Here is a 16,688-nt window from a genome sequence, read left to right as displayed (position 1 = left end):
TGGAAGTAAATTCCATTGCAGTCGCATGGTTTACTTCCAAAGTGGAAAGATGCAGAATCATACTGCAAAGTTGCATGCAAATAACTTATTGGAGAATTAGCCTAATTGCACTCAAGGGGACATCCAGAGATGGTATGTCCTGTACAAACTTACCTGGAAATAAGTCTCTTTGAACCTAACAGGACTTAATTCAGAGTAGATATGTGTAGAATTGCACAGTACATCAGATTATGACAAAAGGATAAATTTGTTTAAATCGGGGTTAATATTCTGTTCATAACAGCGCACTCTGTTGGTATTTTCTTCCACCCTATTTTTGGAAATATTCAGTCACTTCAGATATTTCTGCTATTTTCCCAGCGCTTAGCTGTGTCAGTATGAGCAATTATCTCCTATATTCTTCTATAGACCAACAGCACCACCCTGAGCATCTGGGATAGGGGACGCCTGCAGAGAACACGCTGAACAGACTTCTTATTAATTTAATTACAGTGCAATGCTAAGCTATGCATGTCTACCGAAGGATAGGCCTCCCTAGATACAGAAGAAATGTCCCTGCCTTTAATGCCAGTTCACTTTCCCAGTTTAATTCCCTTTCTATGTTGTGAAAGACTGAAGTATTTCACATTCCAAAACAGCTACTTCTGTGGTCATGGAAGTTCAAGTCAATTAGGAAGTTATAACCACTTTTCTGAGTAATTTCCACTTGGCCACACTGAATGTCACTGCCCAGACAAAGTCAAATCGCAGGCATGGCAGTTTATTTGTGCCTGAATGCCCAATGTCTTGGGAATCCTGTAGGTGCCTACACCTTAGCTTCCACGCAAGGCAACTCACGCTGTCCGCTTCTAGGCCCTGGGATCAGTTCACAGGACTTCAATACCTGGAAAGTCAAGTCAACAGCCCAGAAAAGATCCATAGGTTAGTGTCCTGGCAACAGATACCCACCAACCAAAAAAATGTGCAGTATATTCATGTTTAATGCCAAGATTTATGTTCTTGCTTACATGATTTTCGATTAAATGTCCACCATTGTTGTCACTTCTGACTCGCATGGACCTGATCACTGCTCCACAGAAGAGACTTCTTTCCTTGTTTTGGGTCAAAGGTCAATGCCAAACTGATAGTTATACAACCACTTCTCCCACATCAGTTTTTGCTTCTGGCCCAGAAGGAAATCTCATTAGAACACATTATCTAAGCCACAGGATACCTGGATGCAAGAAAGATAGGGTTTAAATGAATTACTGGGGGACAGGAGATGGATTTGAGGGACCACATAGCTTGCTTAACAAAGGTGGCATAAAGAATATGGAATATAAGGACTGACTGTCCATTTGTTAAGGCCTGCATTAATGCCAGATGGTTTCAAAAAGGCAGCAAGTATCTTCCCTGAACTGAGGTTCTAAGAGGAAGGCAGAGGGGGAGGCAGGAGAAGGATGCCCAGGAAAAACCACAAAGGTAGCAGTGCAGGAAAACTAAGGTGACCAGAAAGGCAGGCAAGAAATGGAAACAAACGACAGCACTTTGGAGACACCAGGCACAGTTACCAAGCATACACACTGTTAAGGGTAGAGCATCTCCGGTTTGGGGTGAGGAGTCAGACTAGAGGCTGATTAGGAGCCTGCTGAGTGGAAAGCCTGCCTCCTTGTGGAAAAGATGGGTTTTGCTTGCTCCCTTTTGCCGCCCCATCATCGGACTGAATGAGCAGCTTGAGAGAGCAAGGAAAACAGGAGGCTGGAACAGAATTCCAAAAAGGGGGACTCTCAGTAAAGCATACTTGGTTTATTGTGGGCTACCAACTGAGAAGTTCCTGAGGGCAAAGGTTTTTTCCTAGAGCGCTGAAGATCTATTCTGGGACATATGGTCCGCCTGGCGCCGTCGTTATTTGTTTTTCGGCGCCAGGCGAAGACCTTTTTATTTAAGCAGTATTTTAAATGTTAATATTATTGAATTTTATTTGGCCAGGGCGGCTTGTTTTATAGTGTATGTTTTATATTATATATTTGTATTTTATTGTATGTATTTTAAAATGTTATTTTATTTTTTTGTTGTAAGCCGCCCCGAGGCTTCGGCGAATGGGGCGGCATAAAAATGTTTTAATAAATAAAATAAATAAATAAATATGCAGCCAAACATGCTATTGTTTATGGAGTACTAATCCCTTTTATGCTAACATTTAAATGAACTTTTGGTGAATGTATCCAGGAAAGTACTCAATAAAATCAACTGAAATACCTTTTGTCTGAGGTCCAGCTGATGGAAGTAATGGATCAAGGAGGGCTGATGCCCCCCCTTCCCCCAGACCCACTTAGAGATGTCTTGTGAGCATTCCTGACCAGAGTAACACAACCTAAATTTCCTTTTCAAAGTGACAGAAATACAAACCTTATTTTAAGCGGTGAATACACGAATCATCTACCTTAGAAGGGAATACGTCCTTGCTTTAACATCAAGTAGGGTTATAGTCAAGGCAGTTGGCTCTGATCCATCCCGGATCACCCTGCGTTACTTGATTTGCAGTTTTCAAGAAACTGCCCTAAAGATTGTGGAGGCTTTTCTCATACTCCTTGCTATATCCTCATTCTTGGAGTTGACACACCCTGCCATGGTAAGGACAGAGGCCTGTGTTGACACAGGGCCAAGAGACGGAGCTGGATTCCGGCACAAGAGTCCCTATTTCACATCTTATGCTGTCTAGAGATGTGCCGGCTGCTCTGTTTGCCATCAGGCCTTCCTGCTTTTGAGAATCAATGGCACATGTGGATGGAAGGTAACTTCTTGCTCTTGCCAGTTTAAAATAGCTACTGATACTTTGCTAGCAACTGTTTTTTTCTAGAGGAGGTGACAGGCCCTTGAAGTGCCCTACTTGTAACATTTTTACCATGATCACGTTCTCTTTTCTTCTGATGTGAGGTTGGCCACTGGGAGGCCAGAAAGACCTTCAGGCGCCAAATTTTGCCTAAGAGCTTTCGGTTGCTCATTTTTCCTTCCTCCCTCCTATTCTCACCCCTTCTAGCAATAATTTGTTCCTACAGTACTATAATGAAGTAGCTTTTGCAATATCATGATGGGACTACTGCTGCATACAGCAGGTCTGCACCAGTACAGCCTCGTACACCGGAAGCCCACTCTTCTGGGCTTTCCCAGAGATCTGCCGGTATAACAAAGGGCACAAACAAAATTGTTGCCATGACCTTAATTATGACATTTTGTTTTACATTTCATAGATAAAAATACAAACCATGAGTAGGAAAGCGTGAAGAACCCAGTTTGGGGATGAGAGACATCGGATTTCCTTGGCTTGACTCCCCGGACTCCAGCCTACTTTCTCTATGCTGTAAGTATGCTTCTCTCCAAGTGTTCAGGGGGGCGTCTGGCAGGAAGCGAGTCCAGGCGGGTCCGTGAGGCCAGCTGGTGCATCTGCCGCACACACGGAGTTCTGCTCCCATGCATGCAACTTGTGGGTTTTGCCTACTTTTCACAAACAACTGCACACTTTGTACAAAGAAGGGGTCCTCTAGTGTTCCCAGACTTGATTTTGGGTTGGTTTACTGTTTAGCCAGGGCCAAGCATGGGAAAGAAGTCCAGCAAGTGGATTCCACTGGATCTTTGCATTCCTAGCCATGAGCACTGGGAAAAAACTGCTACAGGTTTCTTCCCGACAGTTTGGTTTTTAAAGATATACCCACTCAACATTCAACGTTTTTAAAAATAAGTGCACTGTTTTTTAAGAAAATCTTAGAGATTGTAGGCACTGTAATTCAAGTGCAACATAAAGAATCACTGATGGTGGGGATAGAAAATGGTCAATATGGGTCAGGAACAGAAGCTGAAGTGAAACCATCAGGTATCTTTTCACTTTGGCAAGTACTAAGTGCCATCACACCACAAGCTTCACATACTTTAAATGACATAAAAAAGAAATGTCTGTCCTTCTTAAAATAAATTTTTCCTGCCCAAACAAACAAAACTTCCTTGTGTATGTCCTGTGTTTTGGTACACAAAATCCTTCCAAAGGCAGCTTAACTGAGCAGGCCTCACATTACTTTTGTATTTCAAATCCATATTTTATATTTACAACAATGAGAGAAGAGTCAGGGGAAGGGGGCAGGAGAGAAAGACAACTGATATCATGGTATGAAAAAAACCACAAGGGTCATCTCAGAAAGCTGGTGAGATTCAGCCAACTGCTCATCTCTTCCCAAGAGGAGCCACATACACAAAACTCAGCCAACACGCAGAGAGACTCAACAGCACACACTGAGACATGGCATGCCGAACATTTCAGTAGAGACTGGTCTTCTTCATGATCCGCAAGAACTCCTGCTCGTTGACCTCCCCATCGCCATCTCGATCAGCTTCGTCAATCATTTCCTGCAGAGCGACAAGGAATCAAAACAAGAACCCAGTGAGCCAAAAGGACTTGCTGCAGATGTCTTTCTTGCACAAGGGGTTCCGAAAGGAACTGAAGTTTATGAGATACGTTTTTCCCAATGTGCATTACTTTGTACACTGACTGAACCTCATCCAAATAAGTATTATTCTTATTTATTTACAATATTAATAAGTCACCTTGTAGGCTAAACCTTTTCACACTGACATTCAGCAAAACTTAATTAGCACAAAAATCTGTAAACATCCTGCTTTTAATGTTAACTTTCAACACATGGAAATTAAAAACATGAAATTCTTCCCGACACTCAGAAAGCAATGAGAAGACATTCAGAAGATTTCCAGGCAATCTGAGCTGCAAGTTACCAGTCAGACACAACCAAGATCCTCTGGCACTGCCTACCCTCTTTCCCCCTCAGGCTCGGCTGCAGCGTCACTCCGCTGCCCACCCTGAAACCAACTTGCCAAATTCTTGATAGTCACATTAGGGGCCCTGGCAGGCAGAATCTCCCCACTCAATCTGACTCATGAGTAGGCGTTGTCTGCGCCATCTATGCTACTCACTGCCTCTTACTACGGATGTCCTATTTAGCCAAAGGCTAGGAAGAAGCTTGTCAAGTCTGTGGAACATGACAAGCTACAGAACCTGGATACCAGAGATGCACTGCAATGGTAAGCATGATAAATCCCTAAAGCAGGGATAAGCAGCCAAATGTCTGTGATTTTTTTTAAGACTACAACTTCATAAATATAACTGGCATAGTCAGGGGTTGGAAATTATGTAGTTCCCAGTGTTTTGTAGTCCAAAACACTGGGAAGGTACCAAGTTGCCTGCCCTTGCCCTAAACAGAACATTTAAACAGCAGTTCAGGCATGGCACACGTACCTGAAGTTCCTCATCTGTAAGATTCTCCCCCAGTTCTTTGGCCACACGCTTAAGGTTTTTGAAAGAGATTTTGCCAGTTTCATCATCATCAAACAGTCTGAAGGCTTTCAGGATCTCTTCTTTTGAATCTTTTTCAGCCTAATTAAAAAAAAAAGATCTGAAGCATTTCAGAAAATGTGTAATTAAGAATGAAATATTGAAAAACCCAGGTTTTTCTTTCCTACCCAGGTAAGATTAAAGTGGAGGCCTACAACCAAAGTGCAGCTAATTGCTAATAATAATAACAACACTTTTGCTTATGAACACAGTCTCATGAGCAAAAGAAAGCTACAGCCATTTAGGACAGATTCTGCTTGGTGGACCTAATGAAGAGGTTCTGATTAGGACCTCTGAGATAGGAAGGCTTTTTCTCTCTCTCAAAGTCCAAATAGCACTCCGTTTTCAACAAGCACAGAACAGCAAGCCATCTGTCCATACAAGAATTCAAGGAAAGGTTTATCTTCATGGCTTTTTATCCATCTCTCAAACAGCTGAAAAAGTATGGTTCTGCCACAGGCCTCTGAATTTCAGCCTCATCTTTAGACTTACAAAAAGAAAGAGTCTTGTTATAAACCAAACCTTCACACATTGATAATTAAAAGTCTACAATGCAGAGTTATAATCCCTTTAAATATAAACTTCCCCCAAAGATTCTATTGAGACTGCCCAGCTCAACCTACCATTTTCTGGGTCATGACTCCTAAAAAGTCGCTGAAGGTTATCTTTCCAGTTCCTTCCTTGTCAATGTCTAAGATCATTTTCTTGATCTCATCCTTCTTGGGTTCAAACCCAAGTGCTCTCATGGCAACCTGCAAATAATGAAAACAAACTGAAATTCAAGTGGGATGAAGAACAGTAAGCATCTCTTAACCTGTAACGCTCAGCACAGTGACAGAAGAAAAAATAATGCATCGGAGACTTATTATTTCCATCAGCAGACACTGAAATGTTCTATGGTCAAGATGATGGGCTAGAAGAAAGGGAACTAAGGAGTTCTTACTGGTGTACTTTAAAAGAGGTCCTGGAAACACAATGATAATCCCTTCTGGCCAATAGCCAGGGATAAAGTGAAAAGGGGGGGGCAAAAGAAGGGTCACGCTAGGTTCCAACACTTCCATCTTCTCTTCCTCTCCTTATCTTATAGGATACAGTTAAGGTTAGCTTTATCAAATGTCAATAATTTTAATATTTCCTCGGCACAGATAAGGCCAAAGAACATGCACAAAAATAATGTATAATGGAAGAAAAAGGACAAAGCAAATAGAGTGGCCATACCGAGACCCTATAACTTTAGCCCTTAAAACTCCAGTCTGTTCAGCAATGGAGAGTGGTACCCTATATATGTATATTTATTTATTTATTAAAACATTTCTATGACGCCCCATTCGCCGAAGCCTCGGGGCGGCTCACAACATGAAGTAGAATACAGAAATAACAATATAAAATAAGTAACAATATAAAATAAGTCACCCTGTATTTAGAAGCAAGTACCACTAGTTCTCTGGTAAGTGTGAAAAGGACTGTAGCCTTTACTAATTTCTATCATGTTCTGTCACTTGCCTTCAGCTCTTTCACATCAATGTTTCCAGTCCCATCAGTATCAAAGAGATCAAAGGCCTCCCGGATCTCCTGCTTCTGCTCTTCAGTAAGGTCAGTTTTGGGGGCTGACTTCTTCCTCTGAACTGAAGCCCCCAGTGATGTCTTCTTGTAGCTGGAGGCCTTCAAATATGGAGCAAAGACAAGAATGAGAACTGATAGACAGCAACGTAGTTTAAATTGCCTTAAGTATTTCATTCTGAGCATTCAAAAGACAGCGGACTCATTTTTAAAATTCTCCTACCTTACAAAAAAACAAGTTAAAATTCTCAGAGTACCAACATCTGTACCAAACTGCAGATCTTCTGCATTGGCATAGAGAAAATAATCACAGTTCTACTTCTAAGAAACTCTGCTTGTAGAGAAGAAAGTGGTGGATAGGATATCATATCTTCAACAAAGGATATAAACGTCTCCTGCTCAATTTACTAGGCATTTGCCAATGCAGAAAAAGCACCATGACCTGTGATGATGACTAGAACCAAGTGATGCTCAGTTTCCAGATATTATTGAATTAGAGAGTTTCTTCTTTCTCTCTCCTTTTGTCCTAAATGAGATTCTGAGTTGCTACATATTTAGTTTCATTTTATCAAGTTCATAAACAGATCAACTATGCATCTACGAGGTGCAACTATTTATTATTTGTGTCTCCAAGAAATAGACACATGCAAAGAGTAGTCAAAACAATGAATTGTATTGCTTTAATGCTCTCAGTTCATTGGCTTATTAATTTTTTGAGACCAGGAATTTGCAGAAATGGAAAAAAATTCTGCAGAAATCAGTGGTGGGTGATGTTCAACTGCAGAGAGCTTTCTGCCCAACATTATTGGTCAGGTCAGCAAGAGAGATAATACTTTATTACTTGCTTGTTGTGTGAAAATGAAATGAGAACAGGTGACATTTCAGGAAGAATGCTTCAAGGGAAGTGACAGCATACAGTTGTGGGACATGCCTTTTGGCAGCTACACAGGTGGAACTGCCCTCACATAAGGACAATGTGAGCACAAGGATGCCTACTTTACAGGGTTGTTGTAAGGATCACCAAGATAATATGCTTCATGCTTACTTAATGATCTAAAGCAATGTTTGTACTTTCATAATGTCAGTGTTCTTTGGATAAGTCATACTAGTTGCATGGTTTAACAACACAATCCTATGCATGTTGCTTAAAATGAAACCCAGTAATCCTTCCTTCCAGGAAAGCGCATTTAAGAAAGCTATTTACAATGGGTAATTCTGATGACCCTGGGTAATTTCACTGCCAAACTAGGGATATTTTTCCTGGTCCCAGCACAAGTCAAATTCCATCCTAGTTTGCACTGAATCAGCCAATTTCTTTCTAAGCTGCAATACATACATTTGAGCCAAGCACAGAACTAAATACTGATCCATGCCAAAAAGCCAACGTAACCCCACCCGACCTGCTGCACTTAGACAACGTGGATGTAGAAAGGAAGGGCTCAGCCTTCCCTCTAACACGCCACTTTTCTACCCGTAAGGACGGGCACGGAGAAGTTTGCAGCCTGGACACAGCTACACCCCCCGGGTTGGGACCACGAAGCAGCCTCATGCATCGCCCTTTCGAAAGAGCCCGCGAGATTCCGACCGACTGACATATGCAAATCGGCGGCGATCTCGCCTCGCATGTGCAGCAGACCGAGGAGCAGGCCGGCCGGTTCCGGCCAGTCTCCGGAGAGGCAGGGAAGAGAGCCGTTGCTCCTTGCGCCCTGCGCACGACCCAGCCCGCCCGCCCCGCCCAGCACGAGGGGCCGCTTCGGTCGTCAAAGCGGCTGCGGGGCGGCCGTTTGCACGAATCAGACTCTGCAGAAGCGAACAGCATGAGCGACCGTGCACCGGTCTCCGTCCCCGCCAGGAGGCGAGGCCCGGAAGAGGCGCGCTCTCCCCCCCCCACAGGCCCCCGGCCGCAAGCGCACTGACCATCCCGGACCGGTCCCAGCGCGATCGCGGGAGGGTCGAAACGCGGCACGCTCAACCGTCACCACAACACCGGCGCTGCGCAAGATCGCGCCTCCCCATTGGCTCGCCTCCCCCAGGCCAACCCTCCAAACAACCGCCTTCGCTATTGGTCGCCCGCGAACGACCATCGGATTGAACCTGGACCGAGCGCCGTAAACAGAGCTGCCATCGGAAGAGGCTGATTGGCCCACGGAGCCGGGCGGAAGAGCCAATGGGAGAGCGGCTCGGCGGTCGGCCGATGCTCGGCATAGGGGCGGAGCCGAGACCGGGGCGGAGCCAGCCTGGATGCCGCGCGCGGATTGCCGGCGCCCAGAGCGGGGCGTGGCCCGGCGGCCCCATTGGACGGCGGAGGCGGAGGCGGAGGCGAAGGAGAAGGCGGGGGGAGCGGCGGCGCTGGTGGGTCCCGGGCCGGGCGGTCCCCCGTGGAAGGCGCCGCTTTGTTCTTTCTAATCCTATTTCTGTATGGGCCCGTTGCGATGAATGGGATTTATGGTGGACGAATATGGGGTGCAGACAGCTGTCTCTGTCTAGAAAGTGCCCTGCCCGTCAATTCCATTGGGTGGCGGCTCCTCTCCTCTCCTCTCCTCTCCATCCCCATAAAACTAATTGGAGATGATTTAGGACCACTTAAAAGTAACACGTCATTATGTTCCTATGCCTGTGAGGTGTGATGATGGGGGTGAACTTTTAATTGTTCGCTGATCTGCATGTTTTTTGTATCTGTTTGAACCCAGGAAGAAGTTGGCGAGTTGCTGTGTGCCTCTAGCGTTCCTCTTGCCGCCCGGTCACAGAGACGTACTTGGCATGGCTATGAGACTGCAGTCGGTAAGCTTGTCATTTTCTTGGATGCAGGAACCTCCCTTGGATTTCCTGCTCCTGCTTGATTGTGCTGTTTCCTTCTTTATCATTTATTTACATTGTGCTTAAGCTTTCTTGCCCAGAAAGTCTCCTGGTGCATATTATGTGCATTTGGTCATACAAGACAACTCCTACCTGTAGGCTTATAATCTTAAGACAAAAAAAGGTAAAAGCGATGGGCAGCAAAGGACAAATTAAGTCGTTTTTCAGTGGACTGGCAGCATCTCCTATACAGGAATGTTGCTTTTTCCAGATCAGTTGTTCTCCGTTGAATAAACTGCTAAGCAAGACAGTGTTTGGGCTTATTATGTCCAACACAGGCAATAGGCACAAGAGGTGTAGGGCTCTGCCCACCAGCTCTGCCTCCAGTGTCCCCCGGTGGAATGCAAGTAGAAAGATCTAGTTAACCAGGAACCCTCCTTTGTCGGGGTCCTGATCATTTGTGTTCAGCTGAGTGTGAGCACAAGCCAGCTGAAGATCTCTCCATTTCATAGCGGGTGCTGGGAGGAGCAGTCGGAAAAACTCTGATCCACTGTGGATCACCCGGTGATCTTCTAGGAGAGCTCAATCCACCTTGAGGCCTCCCTGCCCAGTGTCAATGCTGTAGCAGACTGGTGACCTTTTATGAAGCACTTGGAAAGAGTGATTGGTGATACCTGCATTTTTCCAAAGGACTTTGAACTGCTGTGTCAAGTTATGTCCAATTCTTTGATTTGTTTTCTTTTGGTCAAATAGCAGCTTGAATGTTAGGCTTGCTTCTCAGCGGTAGCCTTTATCACAATGAACATCATCTAGATCCTTTTCTCCTTCCCAAAGGCTTTAAGTACTTACTTATTTGGTTAATGTTTTTGTTGACCTGCTTTTCAACCAAAGTTTCCCAAACAAATCAGTAAAACAGGGCAACCTGTGCCCTCGGGTTTACTGTCTGAGAAGGTGTGAAGAAGGAAGAACAAGTGAGTCTTTCAGCTGGGCTGATGGAACGGCAATGACCCTGCATCCTCTCCTGTGCCTCTGGAATGCCTGCTGGGGATGACAGTTAGGCAAGCAGGTTCTTCCACAGGCTTGCACACTTATGTCGGTTCCGCAGTACCTTCTGTCTCTGCTGCATACACAGCTCCTGCTACTTGTGTTGACAGACCAGTAAGAAATGCACTGTGATTGGTGGCTCGGGCTTCCTGGGACAGCACCTGGTGGAGCACCTGGTGGAGAAAGGCTACTCAGTCACCGTGTTTGATATCCGCAAGAGCTTCGAGAATGACAAGGTGCAGTTCTTCCTGGGCGACCTCTGCAGCAAAGAGGTATGAACTGACTTGTGGCGGGGGGTGCCAAAGAGGTGATGGCAGTGGGTCAGCAGACTCAGGTTGAGGTTGCAGCTCAGCAGTGGTCCTGGCAAGGAATCCAAGAGCTGATGTTAAGCGGCATTTATTTATTTGTGTTTATGGATTGGATTTATAGCCTGCCTTTTCCCATTAAAGAGCTCCAAGTGGCTCACATCATTCCCTTCTTTCTGCTCTTGTCTTATCCACACAACAGCCGTCCTTTGGAGTAGGTTGGGCTGAGAGTCTGTGACTAACCCAAGGTCACCCAGTTGGCTCCATGGCTGAGCAGGGACTGGAACCCAGATTGCCTGAGTCTCAGACCCACGTTCTTAACCACTACACCACACTGGCTCTCAGATTCCTGGAGAATCCTGGCTTATGTAGAAGCTGCCTGCTGACTGGCTTCCATTTCTTGGCTCTTCCCAGAAGTGGTTTAAACAGTGGAGGTGAACTTTGGGCCCAGGGGCAGATGTGCCCATCCTGAACTCCCTGTCTGGCCTCATCCCCTTCTCCTGGCTCTATTCACTGGCCGTTTGGTGGTTTCCTGGCTTTTGTTCCGTTTCCCACCATTCTAAAAGACTGAAATGCATTTCCTAGGAGTTACTCACTGGCAGGAAGAGGGATTTTTGACCCTGCCACTTTTATCTTTGTCCATGCCTGCTGCTGAAATTTGTTCTGCGAGAATGTCTCCAAAATGTAATTTCGCCCCTGGGCTGAATGAATTGCCTCCCTTGTGGTTTAGCACGTTACCCCAGCCTGGGATCCTGGCTTGTTGTTCCTGTTACAAGCCTGGATTTAGGGAGGGAGCAACAAGCCAAGATCTCAAGTTCAGCCAGTGTGCTGCACATATCTTTACTGTTTTGTTGCTGGAGAAGGTAGGTGGAGAGGAATGGGCAGTAAACAGGTACCAAGCAATGGCAGCCTTTGTCATCCTGACTCCTGTGGACTTTGGAAATACATGAAGATATGACCTCGTTCAGAGGGAGATGTACAGATTTCCCACAATTCCTTTTAAAATGCTGAGTGACCCCAAAAGATGATGCTCTCCCTAACCTCCAGTACATCAAGGTTTTCTGCTGCTTTTTTTAATGTTCAGCTCACTTCTTGGGGCACTGGGTCTGAACTGCCACGGAGAGCCTGAACCTGTCCTTAGGACCAGTTTCAGCTGTCCTGATTCCCCATATGCCTCGCTTGTCACACTCTCTCCCGTGTGCCCCTAGGATCTGCTTCCAGCTTTACAAGGGGTGACAATGGTGTTTCATTGTGCGTCACCGGCACCGTCCAGCAACAATAGAGAGCTTTTCTACAAAGTCAACTACTTGGGGACCAAAGCAGTTGTGGAGGCTTGTAAAGAAGCTGGTGTCCAGGTAAGCATCACGCTAGAAATCTAAAGCAAAGGACAGAGACACAGTGAATTTTCTGGATGTTCATGTGCCGTCACCTAGAAAAAGGGTGCAGAACCTCAGGCAATTGGGCCAAATCTGCCCTTCCTGTTCTGATCCAGCCTCCTTGAGTTCGGAGATGGCCAACCACCTTCCTCTCTTGCCCACCTGTCAATCATGTGGTGTCTTTCCTGCTTCTTCTCCCACTATATATTAGCTGTCGCTCCAAATAAACAAAAAAATTTGGTGGTGCTTTGACGAGAGAGAGTTCCACAGCCTGGGAGTCCATGGCTTATTTTTTAATCTTTGTAAGCTAGTCAGGGGAGAGTAGGATAGAATTTTTGTTGAATGAATGACTTGGTGAATAAAGACATGTATTTTAATTAGACACATGTAACTTACGATGAAATATTTTTCTGCCCTGTTCGGGGAATATAATGCCAGGCTGGATGAACTGTGTCTTCATCCTGGAGGGGTCTTGTATTTGCCCAGTTCCTACCAAACATTCTGGAGTTTTTTGTAAAACTTTTCTCTGCCTCTATTTCTCCTTTCCACGGCAGAAGCTGGTATTGACCAGTAGTGCTAGTGTTGTCTTTGAGGGCACAGACATCAAAGATGGAACCGAAGACCTCCCCTATGCCAAGAAACCCATTGACTATTACACAGAAACAAAGATTCTGCAGGAGAAGGTTTGAATGTGTGCGTTTCCTCTTCTTTGCAGCTGGTGGAACTGTGTTATGACAGAAGTGGACAGAAGTAGACCTGGGTTTACAGGTCGATTGTCCGTAGATCTCCAAAGCTTTCAGACTCCCAGTTGGTTAACCAAGGTGAAGTCTGAAGGCCACTTACTCTGTCATCCCAAATTTGAGTGTTTGTAAGCTAGTCAGGGGAGAGTAGGATAGAATTTTTGTTTAATGAATGACTTGGTGAATAAACACACGTATTTTAATTAGACACATGTAACTTATAATGAAATATTTTTCTGCCCTGTTAAGGGAATATAATGCCAGGCTGGATGAACTGTGTCTTCATCCTGGAGGGGTCTTGTATTTGCCCAGTTCCTACCAGACATTCTGGGGTTTAGTAATGTCACTCGTTCTTTTCCAAGATCCAGACTATATGCAGTGAGGTTTGGAACTGTTTGTTTGTTTGGAGAACTTATATGCCGCCCCATTCGCATAAGCCTCGGGGCGGCTTCCAAACATAAATAAATATAAATGATACAATTACATAAAATATTGGAGACATCCTGGCGAGAAATTATTAAAATCAATCAATAAAGTTAACAATTAAAAAAACATTTAAATAAAAAGGTCAGTTGACAGTGCTAGAGCTGAGGAGATGCATGCGAAGGGCAGATTGGAGTCTAGATTTTCTGAAAGAGTCTGTGAGATGCCTTCTGTCTTCTAGGAGGTGCTGAGTGCAAATGATCCAGCGAGGAACTTCTGCACAGTTGCCATTCGCCCGCACGGCATATTTGGCCCACGGGACCCTCAGCTGGTTCCAATCCTTGTCCAGGCAGCCAGGAGTGGCAAGATGAAGTTCATCATCGGGTAGGTCCCCCTTCCGGTTTATACATGGCCAGAAGCAGAGGCAGCCTGCCTGGGAAACCAGTGGCTGGGTAGCAAGGGCCTGAGGGTGCTCTTGGACTCATGTTTTGCTTGGGAGGTTGCAGTGGGCATGTGGTTGGCCATTGCGAAGAAGAATCCTGGACGACGTGGGTTAGCATTGATCTGACCAGCAGGACCTTCCCTTCCGTTCTTTGCAGTGATGGGAAGAACTTGGTGGATTTTACCTTTGTGGAGAATGTGGTCCATGGGCACATCCTGGCTGCAGAGCAACTTCGGAGAGACTCTCCCCTGTGTGGGAAGGTGAGACCTTTTTATCAGATGTGGCTAAAGATGCTTAAGGGAGAACGCCCTCTCCTTGCACACGTTGCTTGCTCGTACGTTTTTTATTCAAAACCCCCCCAGAATGTCTTTGCACTTGCAGAAGCAGAGCGGGATCTAATGGGAGCAGGTCTGTTCTACCTCTCCCCACTCTTCCTTCTCTCCCCTTTCCTCTCGTGTCGTGTTTTAGATTGCAAGCCCGCAGGCAAGTGCTATCTTGCTTTTATCTGATGTGTGCAAGCCATGCCATGATGCTTTCCTGGCTGAGATGGAGGTCTGAAAGCATTGTAAAGAAAAAACAAATGATTTGCATTCATTGGTAATGTAATAAGGTTTTGAAGACAGGAAGGTAACTCCCCACTTTCTCTCTCCTCTTGCAGGCATTTCATATCACAAACGATGAGCCCGTTCCGTTCTGGGAATTTCTGTCCCGCATCCTGATGGGGCTGGGCTATGAAGCTCCTAAATACCACATTCCCTACTGGCTGGCCTACTGTTTGGCCCTTCTCCTGTCCCTGGTGGTGATGCTGCTCCGCCCCCTTGTCGCACTCAGTCCCACCTTCACCCCCATGCGAGTGGCGCTGGCCGGGACGTTCCACTTCTACAGCTGCGAGCGTGCCAAGAGGGACATGGGCTACAAGCCATTGGTTGGCCTGAAGGAAGCCGTGGCGAAGACCGTCGAGAGCTACCCGCACCTCCGTCGTGCTGCGTAGCTGCTCTGAGGTCGAGGGAGCATCTCCAGGAAACCTGCTGCAGACACGACCTCATCCGGTGCCTCATCTGGCCGCTCTCCGCCGTGCCTCGGGGGCTGCTGGCAGGAGCAGCTTTGCCATCTCAGCCATTTGTGGGTGATCAGAGGCAGCCGGCAACTTGGCTGTTGGACTAAGCCTTGAGCCATTCCTTTAAATTCTAGACCTTCAGCACATCACACCATCCAATGCACACGTGTGTCAGTTGTGCCTGTACGGAGAACAGTGTCGCTTGCAGGGCGTGCTTCCTTGTTTCTTCTTTTTTTTTTTTGGACAGGGGGAATAGTTGGAGTCATTGGGCCTGACTTTTCAGGTCACTTTTGTGACTGGGTAGGAAGCTTTCCTCCCATTGTTTTGTTTAGTGATGTATTTCTACGCCATTCTTCCAGCTACCCGTTTTTTCCCTTGCAAAGTGGCTCATCTCCCGAAAAAGGGAGAGGCGGATGCTGCCGTGATGAGACACATGCGGGATAGGAAGATTGGGGGAGACCAGTTTTTCAAGTCTAGAACAAGATACGTGTTCTGCCAAAGGCGACAGTTCTTTTCTAGGATCCTGAGCTAATGAGCACACGTGCAGGTGATGATTAAACCGTTCTGGGGGAGTGTAAATAAAGCTGAGAAAGACAAGAGACACAGTGAAAATGCTTGCATTGCTTTTGTGGTCAGGAACTCCCACAAAGAAATGAGAATGGAAGGACTGTTACCCATTATGCAGCAGCTGCACCGTCCGCAGCTCATTCTGCATCGCAGTTCTGCTCTTAGGAAGATTCCCTTAAATTATACAGGTTCCCCATGTTTACAATAATCACATCTGCTTCTTGCACACAACTAGTCTGGGGAAAATCTCAGCAAATAACATTCACTCGTCCTTGTGCCAGGCAATTCGTTCACTTGGGCCCATAGAGCATTAGGCGGCATTCTCAAATTAGCTTGCCACCCAAGCCCCTTGTTTCCCAGGCCATAACTGGTCCAACTCTATCTAAGATCTGGGGGGCGGCCGTCTGGGCATCTGATGTATCCCCAACAGATCACTGAGTGGCTCTCTCAGGCCTTGCCTAACACCGGAACCACGCCAAAGGCTGTTTTTAAAGCTGGCCGCTTTCCCATGGTCAACGTCCTGAGCTCAGTGCTGGATGGTAAGAAACAGTAACAGGCAGCAGGGTGAGGCAGAGAGCAAGAACAGTGATGCCATCAGCATCCCAAGTCACCAAGGTCTCCAGTGGCCATTTAAATGCACTGTGGGTCAGGCTGCTCTAACCCTGCTGGTGTTGCTCAAATGGGCACGGATAGCTCTGCTGCTTTGCTTGATGGGGTCGGAAAAGTTCCTTGGCCAATTTATCTTCTGGGGATTCTGTGAGATAGAATCTCGGGGTTTAATTGGCCCTAGGTCACCAGGTAACTTCTCCCACTCTGCTTTTCCCATTATGCAAATGTTACTAGTAATGCAGGGTTTGTTTGTTTGTTTTTTCTTTCTTGCGGCATTAAGCACACAATAGCTTGAGTTCAGGAGCAACTTTGTGACACCAATCCTTTGCTTTTTCTATCTTTTGTTGCAAGTAGATCCCTAGAAAAAACGCTTGACATAAAAGATTTGCCTA

At 45.9% G+C, this 16,688-nt stretch overlaps 2 protein-coding genes and 1 long non-coding RNA gene across 4 annotated transcripts; 1 reads left to right on the top strand and 2 right to left on the bottom strand.

Moving 5' to 3' along the window:
* Positions 1 to 468: 468 nt before the first annotated feature.
* On the bottom strand, positions 469 to 1,920 carry LOC123022043. Its single transcript, XR_006414459.1, has 2 exons — positions 1,008 to 1,920; positions 469 to 883 (listed from the first exon to the last, which is right to left on the bottom strand). It is a non-coding gene; the product is annotated as an uncharacterized LOC123022043 (long non-coding RNA).
* Positions 1,921 to 4,049: 2,129 nt separating this feature from the next.
* CETN2 (centrin 2) lies at positions 4,050 to 8,986 on the bottom strand. The gene is made up of 5 exons (XM_044427428.1): positions 8,855 to 8,986; positions 6,881 to 7,039; positions 6,001 to 6,129; positions 5,282 to 5,419; positions 4,050 to 4,377 (listed from the first exon to the last, which is right to left on the bottom strand). The coding sequence occupies exons 1-5, from the start codon at positions 8,855 to 8,857 to the stop codon at positions 4,288 to 4,290; spliced, it is 519 nt and encodes a 172-aa protein (XP_044283363.1). The 5' UTR covers positions 8,858 to 8,986; the 3' UTR covers positions 4,050 to 4,287.
* Positions 8,987 to 9,307: 321 nt separating this feature from the next.
* Positions 9,308 to 15,732, top strand: NSDHL (NAD(P) dependent steroid dehydrogenase-like). 2 transcript variants are annotated; one of them, XM_044427426.1, is made up of 8 exons: positions 9,308 to 9,526; positions 9,628 to 9,718; positions 10,888 to 11,049; positions 12,291 to 12,437; positions 13,013 to 13,141; positions 13,863 to 14,005; positions 14,221 to 14,323; positions 14,722 to 15,732. In XM_044427426.1, exons 2-8 carry the CDS (start codon positions 9,698 to 9,700, stop codon positions 15,052 to 15,054), a joined length of 1,038 nt encoding a protein of 345 aa, XP_044283361.1. In that variant the 5' UTR covers positions 9,308 to 9,526; positions 9,628 to 9,697; the 3' UTR covers positions 15,055 to 15,732. The 2 variants fall into 2 exon arrangements, with proteins under 2 accessions (XP_044283361.1, XP_044283362.1); XM_044427427.1 differs by having other exon boundaries at positions 9,344 to 9,353.
* The last annotated feature ends 956 nt before the right edge of the window (positions 15,733 to 16,688 follow it).

The sequence above is a fragment of the Varanus komodoensis genome, unplaced genomic scaffold, assembly GCF_004798865.1.
Source record: "Varanus komodoensis strain SLA01 unplaced genomic scaffold, ASM479886v1 scaffold18_3, whole genome shotgun sequence".
Taxonomy (NCBI): Eukaryota; Metazoa; Chordata; class Lepidosauria; order Squamata; family Varanidae; genus Varanus; species Varanus komodoensis.
The sequence above is the reverse complement of the archived record's forward strand: the minus strand, read 5'-3'. Positions and strand labels throughout refer to the sequence as shown.

Coding starts and splice junctions, on each gene's coding strand:
- CETN2 (XM_044427428.1), bottom strand. Junction 6,130..6,880: donor TTGATGTGAAAGAGCTGAAG/GCAAGTGACAGA, acceptor CATTATTTGCAG/GTTGCCATGAGAGCACTTGG. Junction 4,378..5,281: donor TTACAGATGAGGAACTTCAG/GTACGTGTGCCA, acceptor GTCGCTCTGCAG/GAAATGATTGACGAAGCTGA.
- NSDHL (XM_044427426.1), top strand. CDS start 9,698: ATGGCTATGAGACTGCAGTCG. Junction 9,719..10,887: donor TGGCTATGAGACTGCAGTCG/GTAAGCTTGTCA, acceptor TTGTGTTGACAG/ACCAGTAAGAAATGCACTGT. Junction 14,324..14,721: donor ACTCTCCCCTGTGTGGGAAG/GTGAGACCTTTT, acceptor CTCCTCTTGCAG/GCATTTCATATCACAAACGA.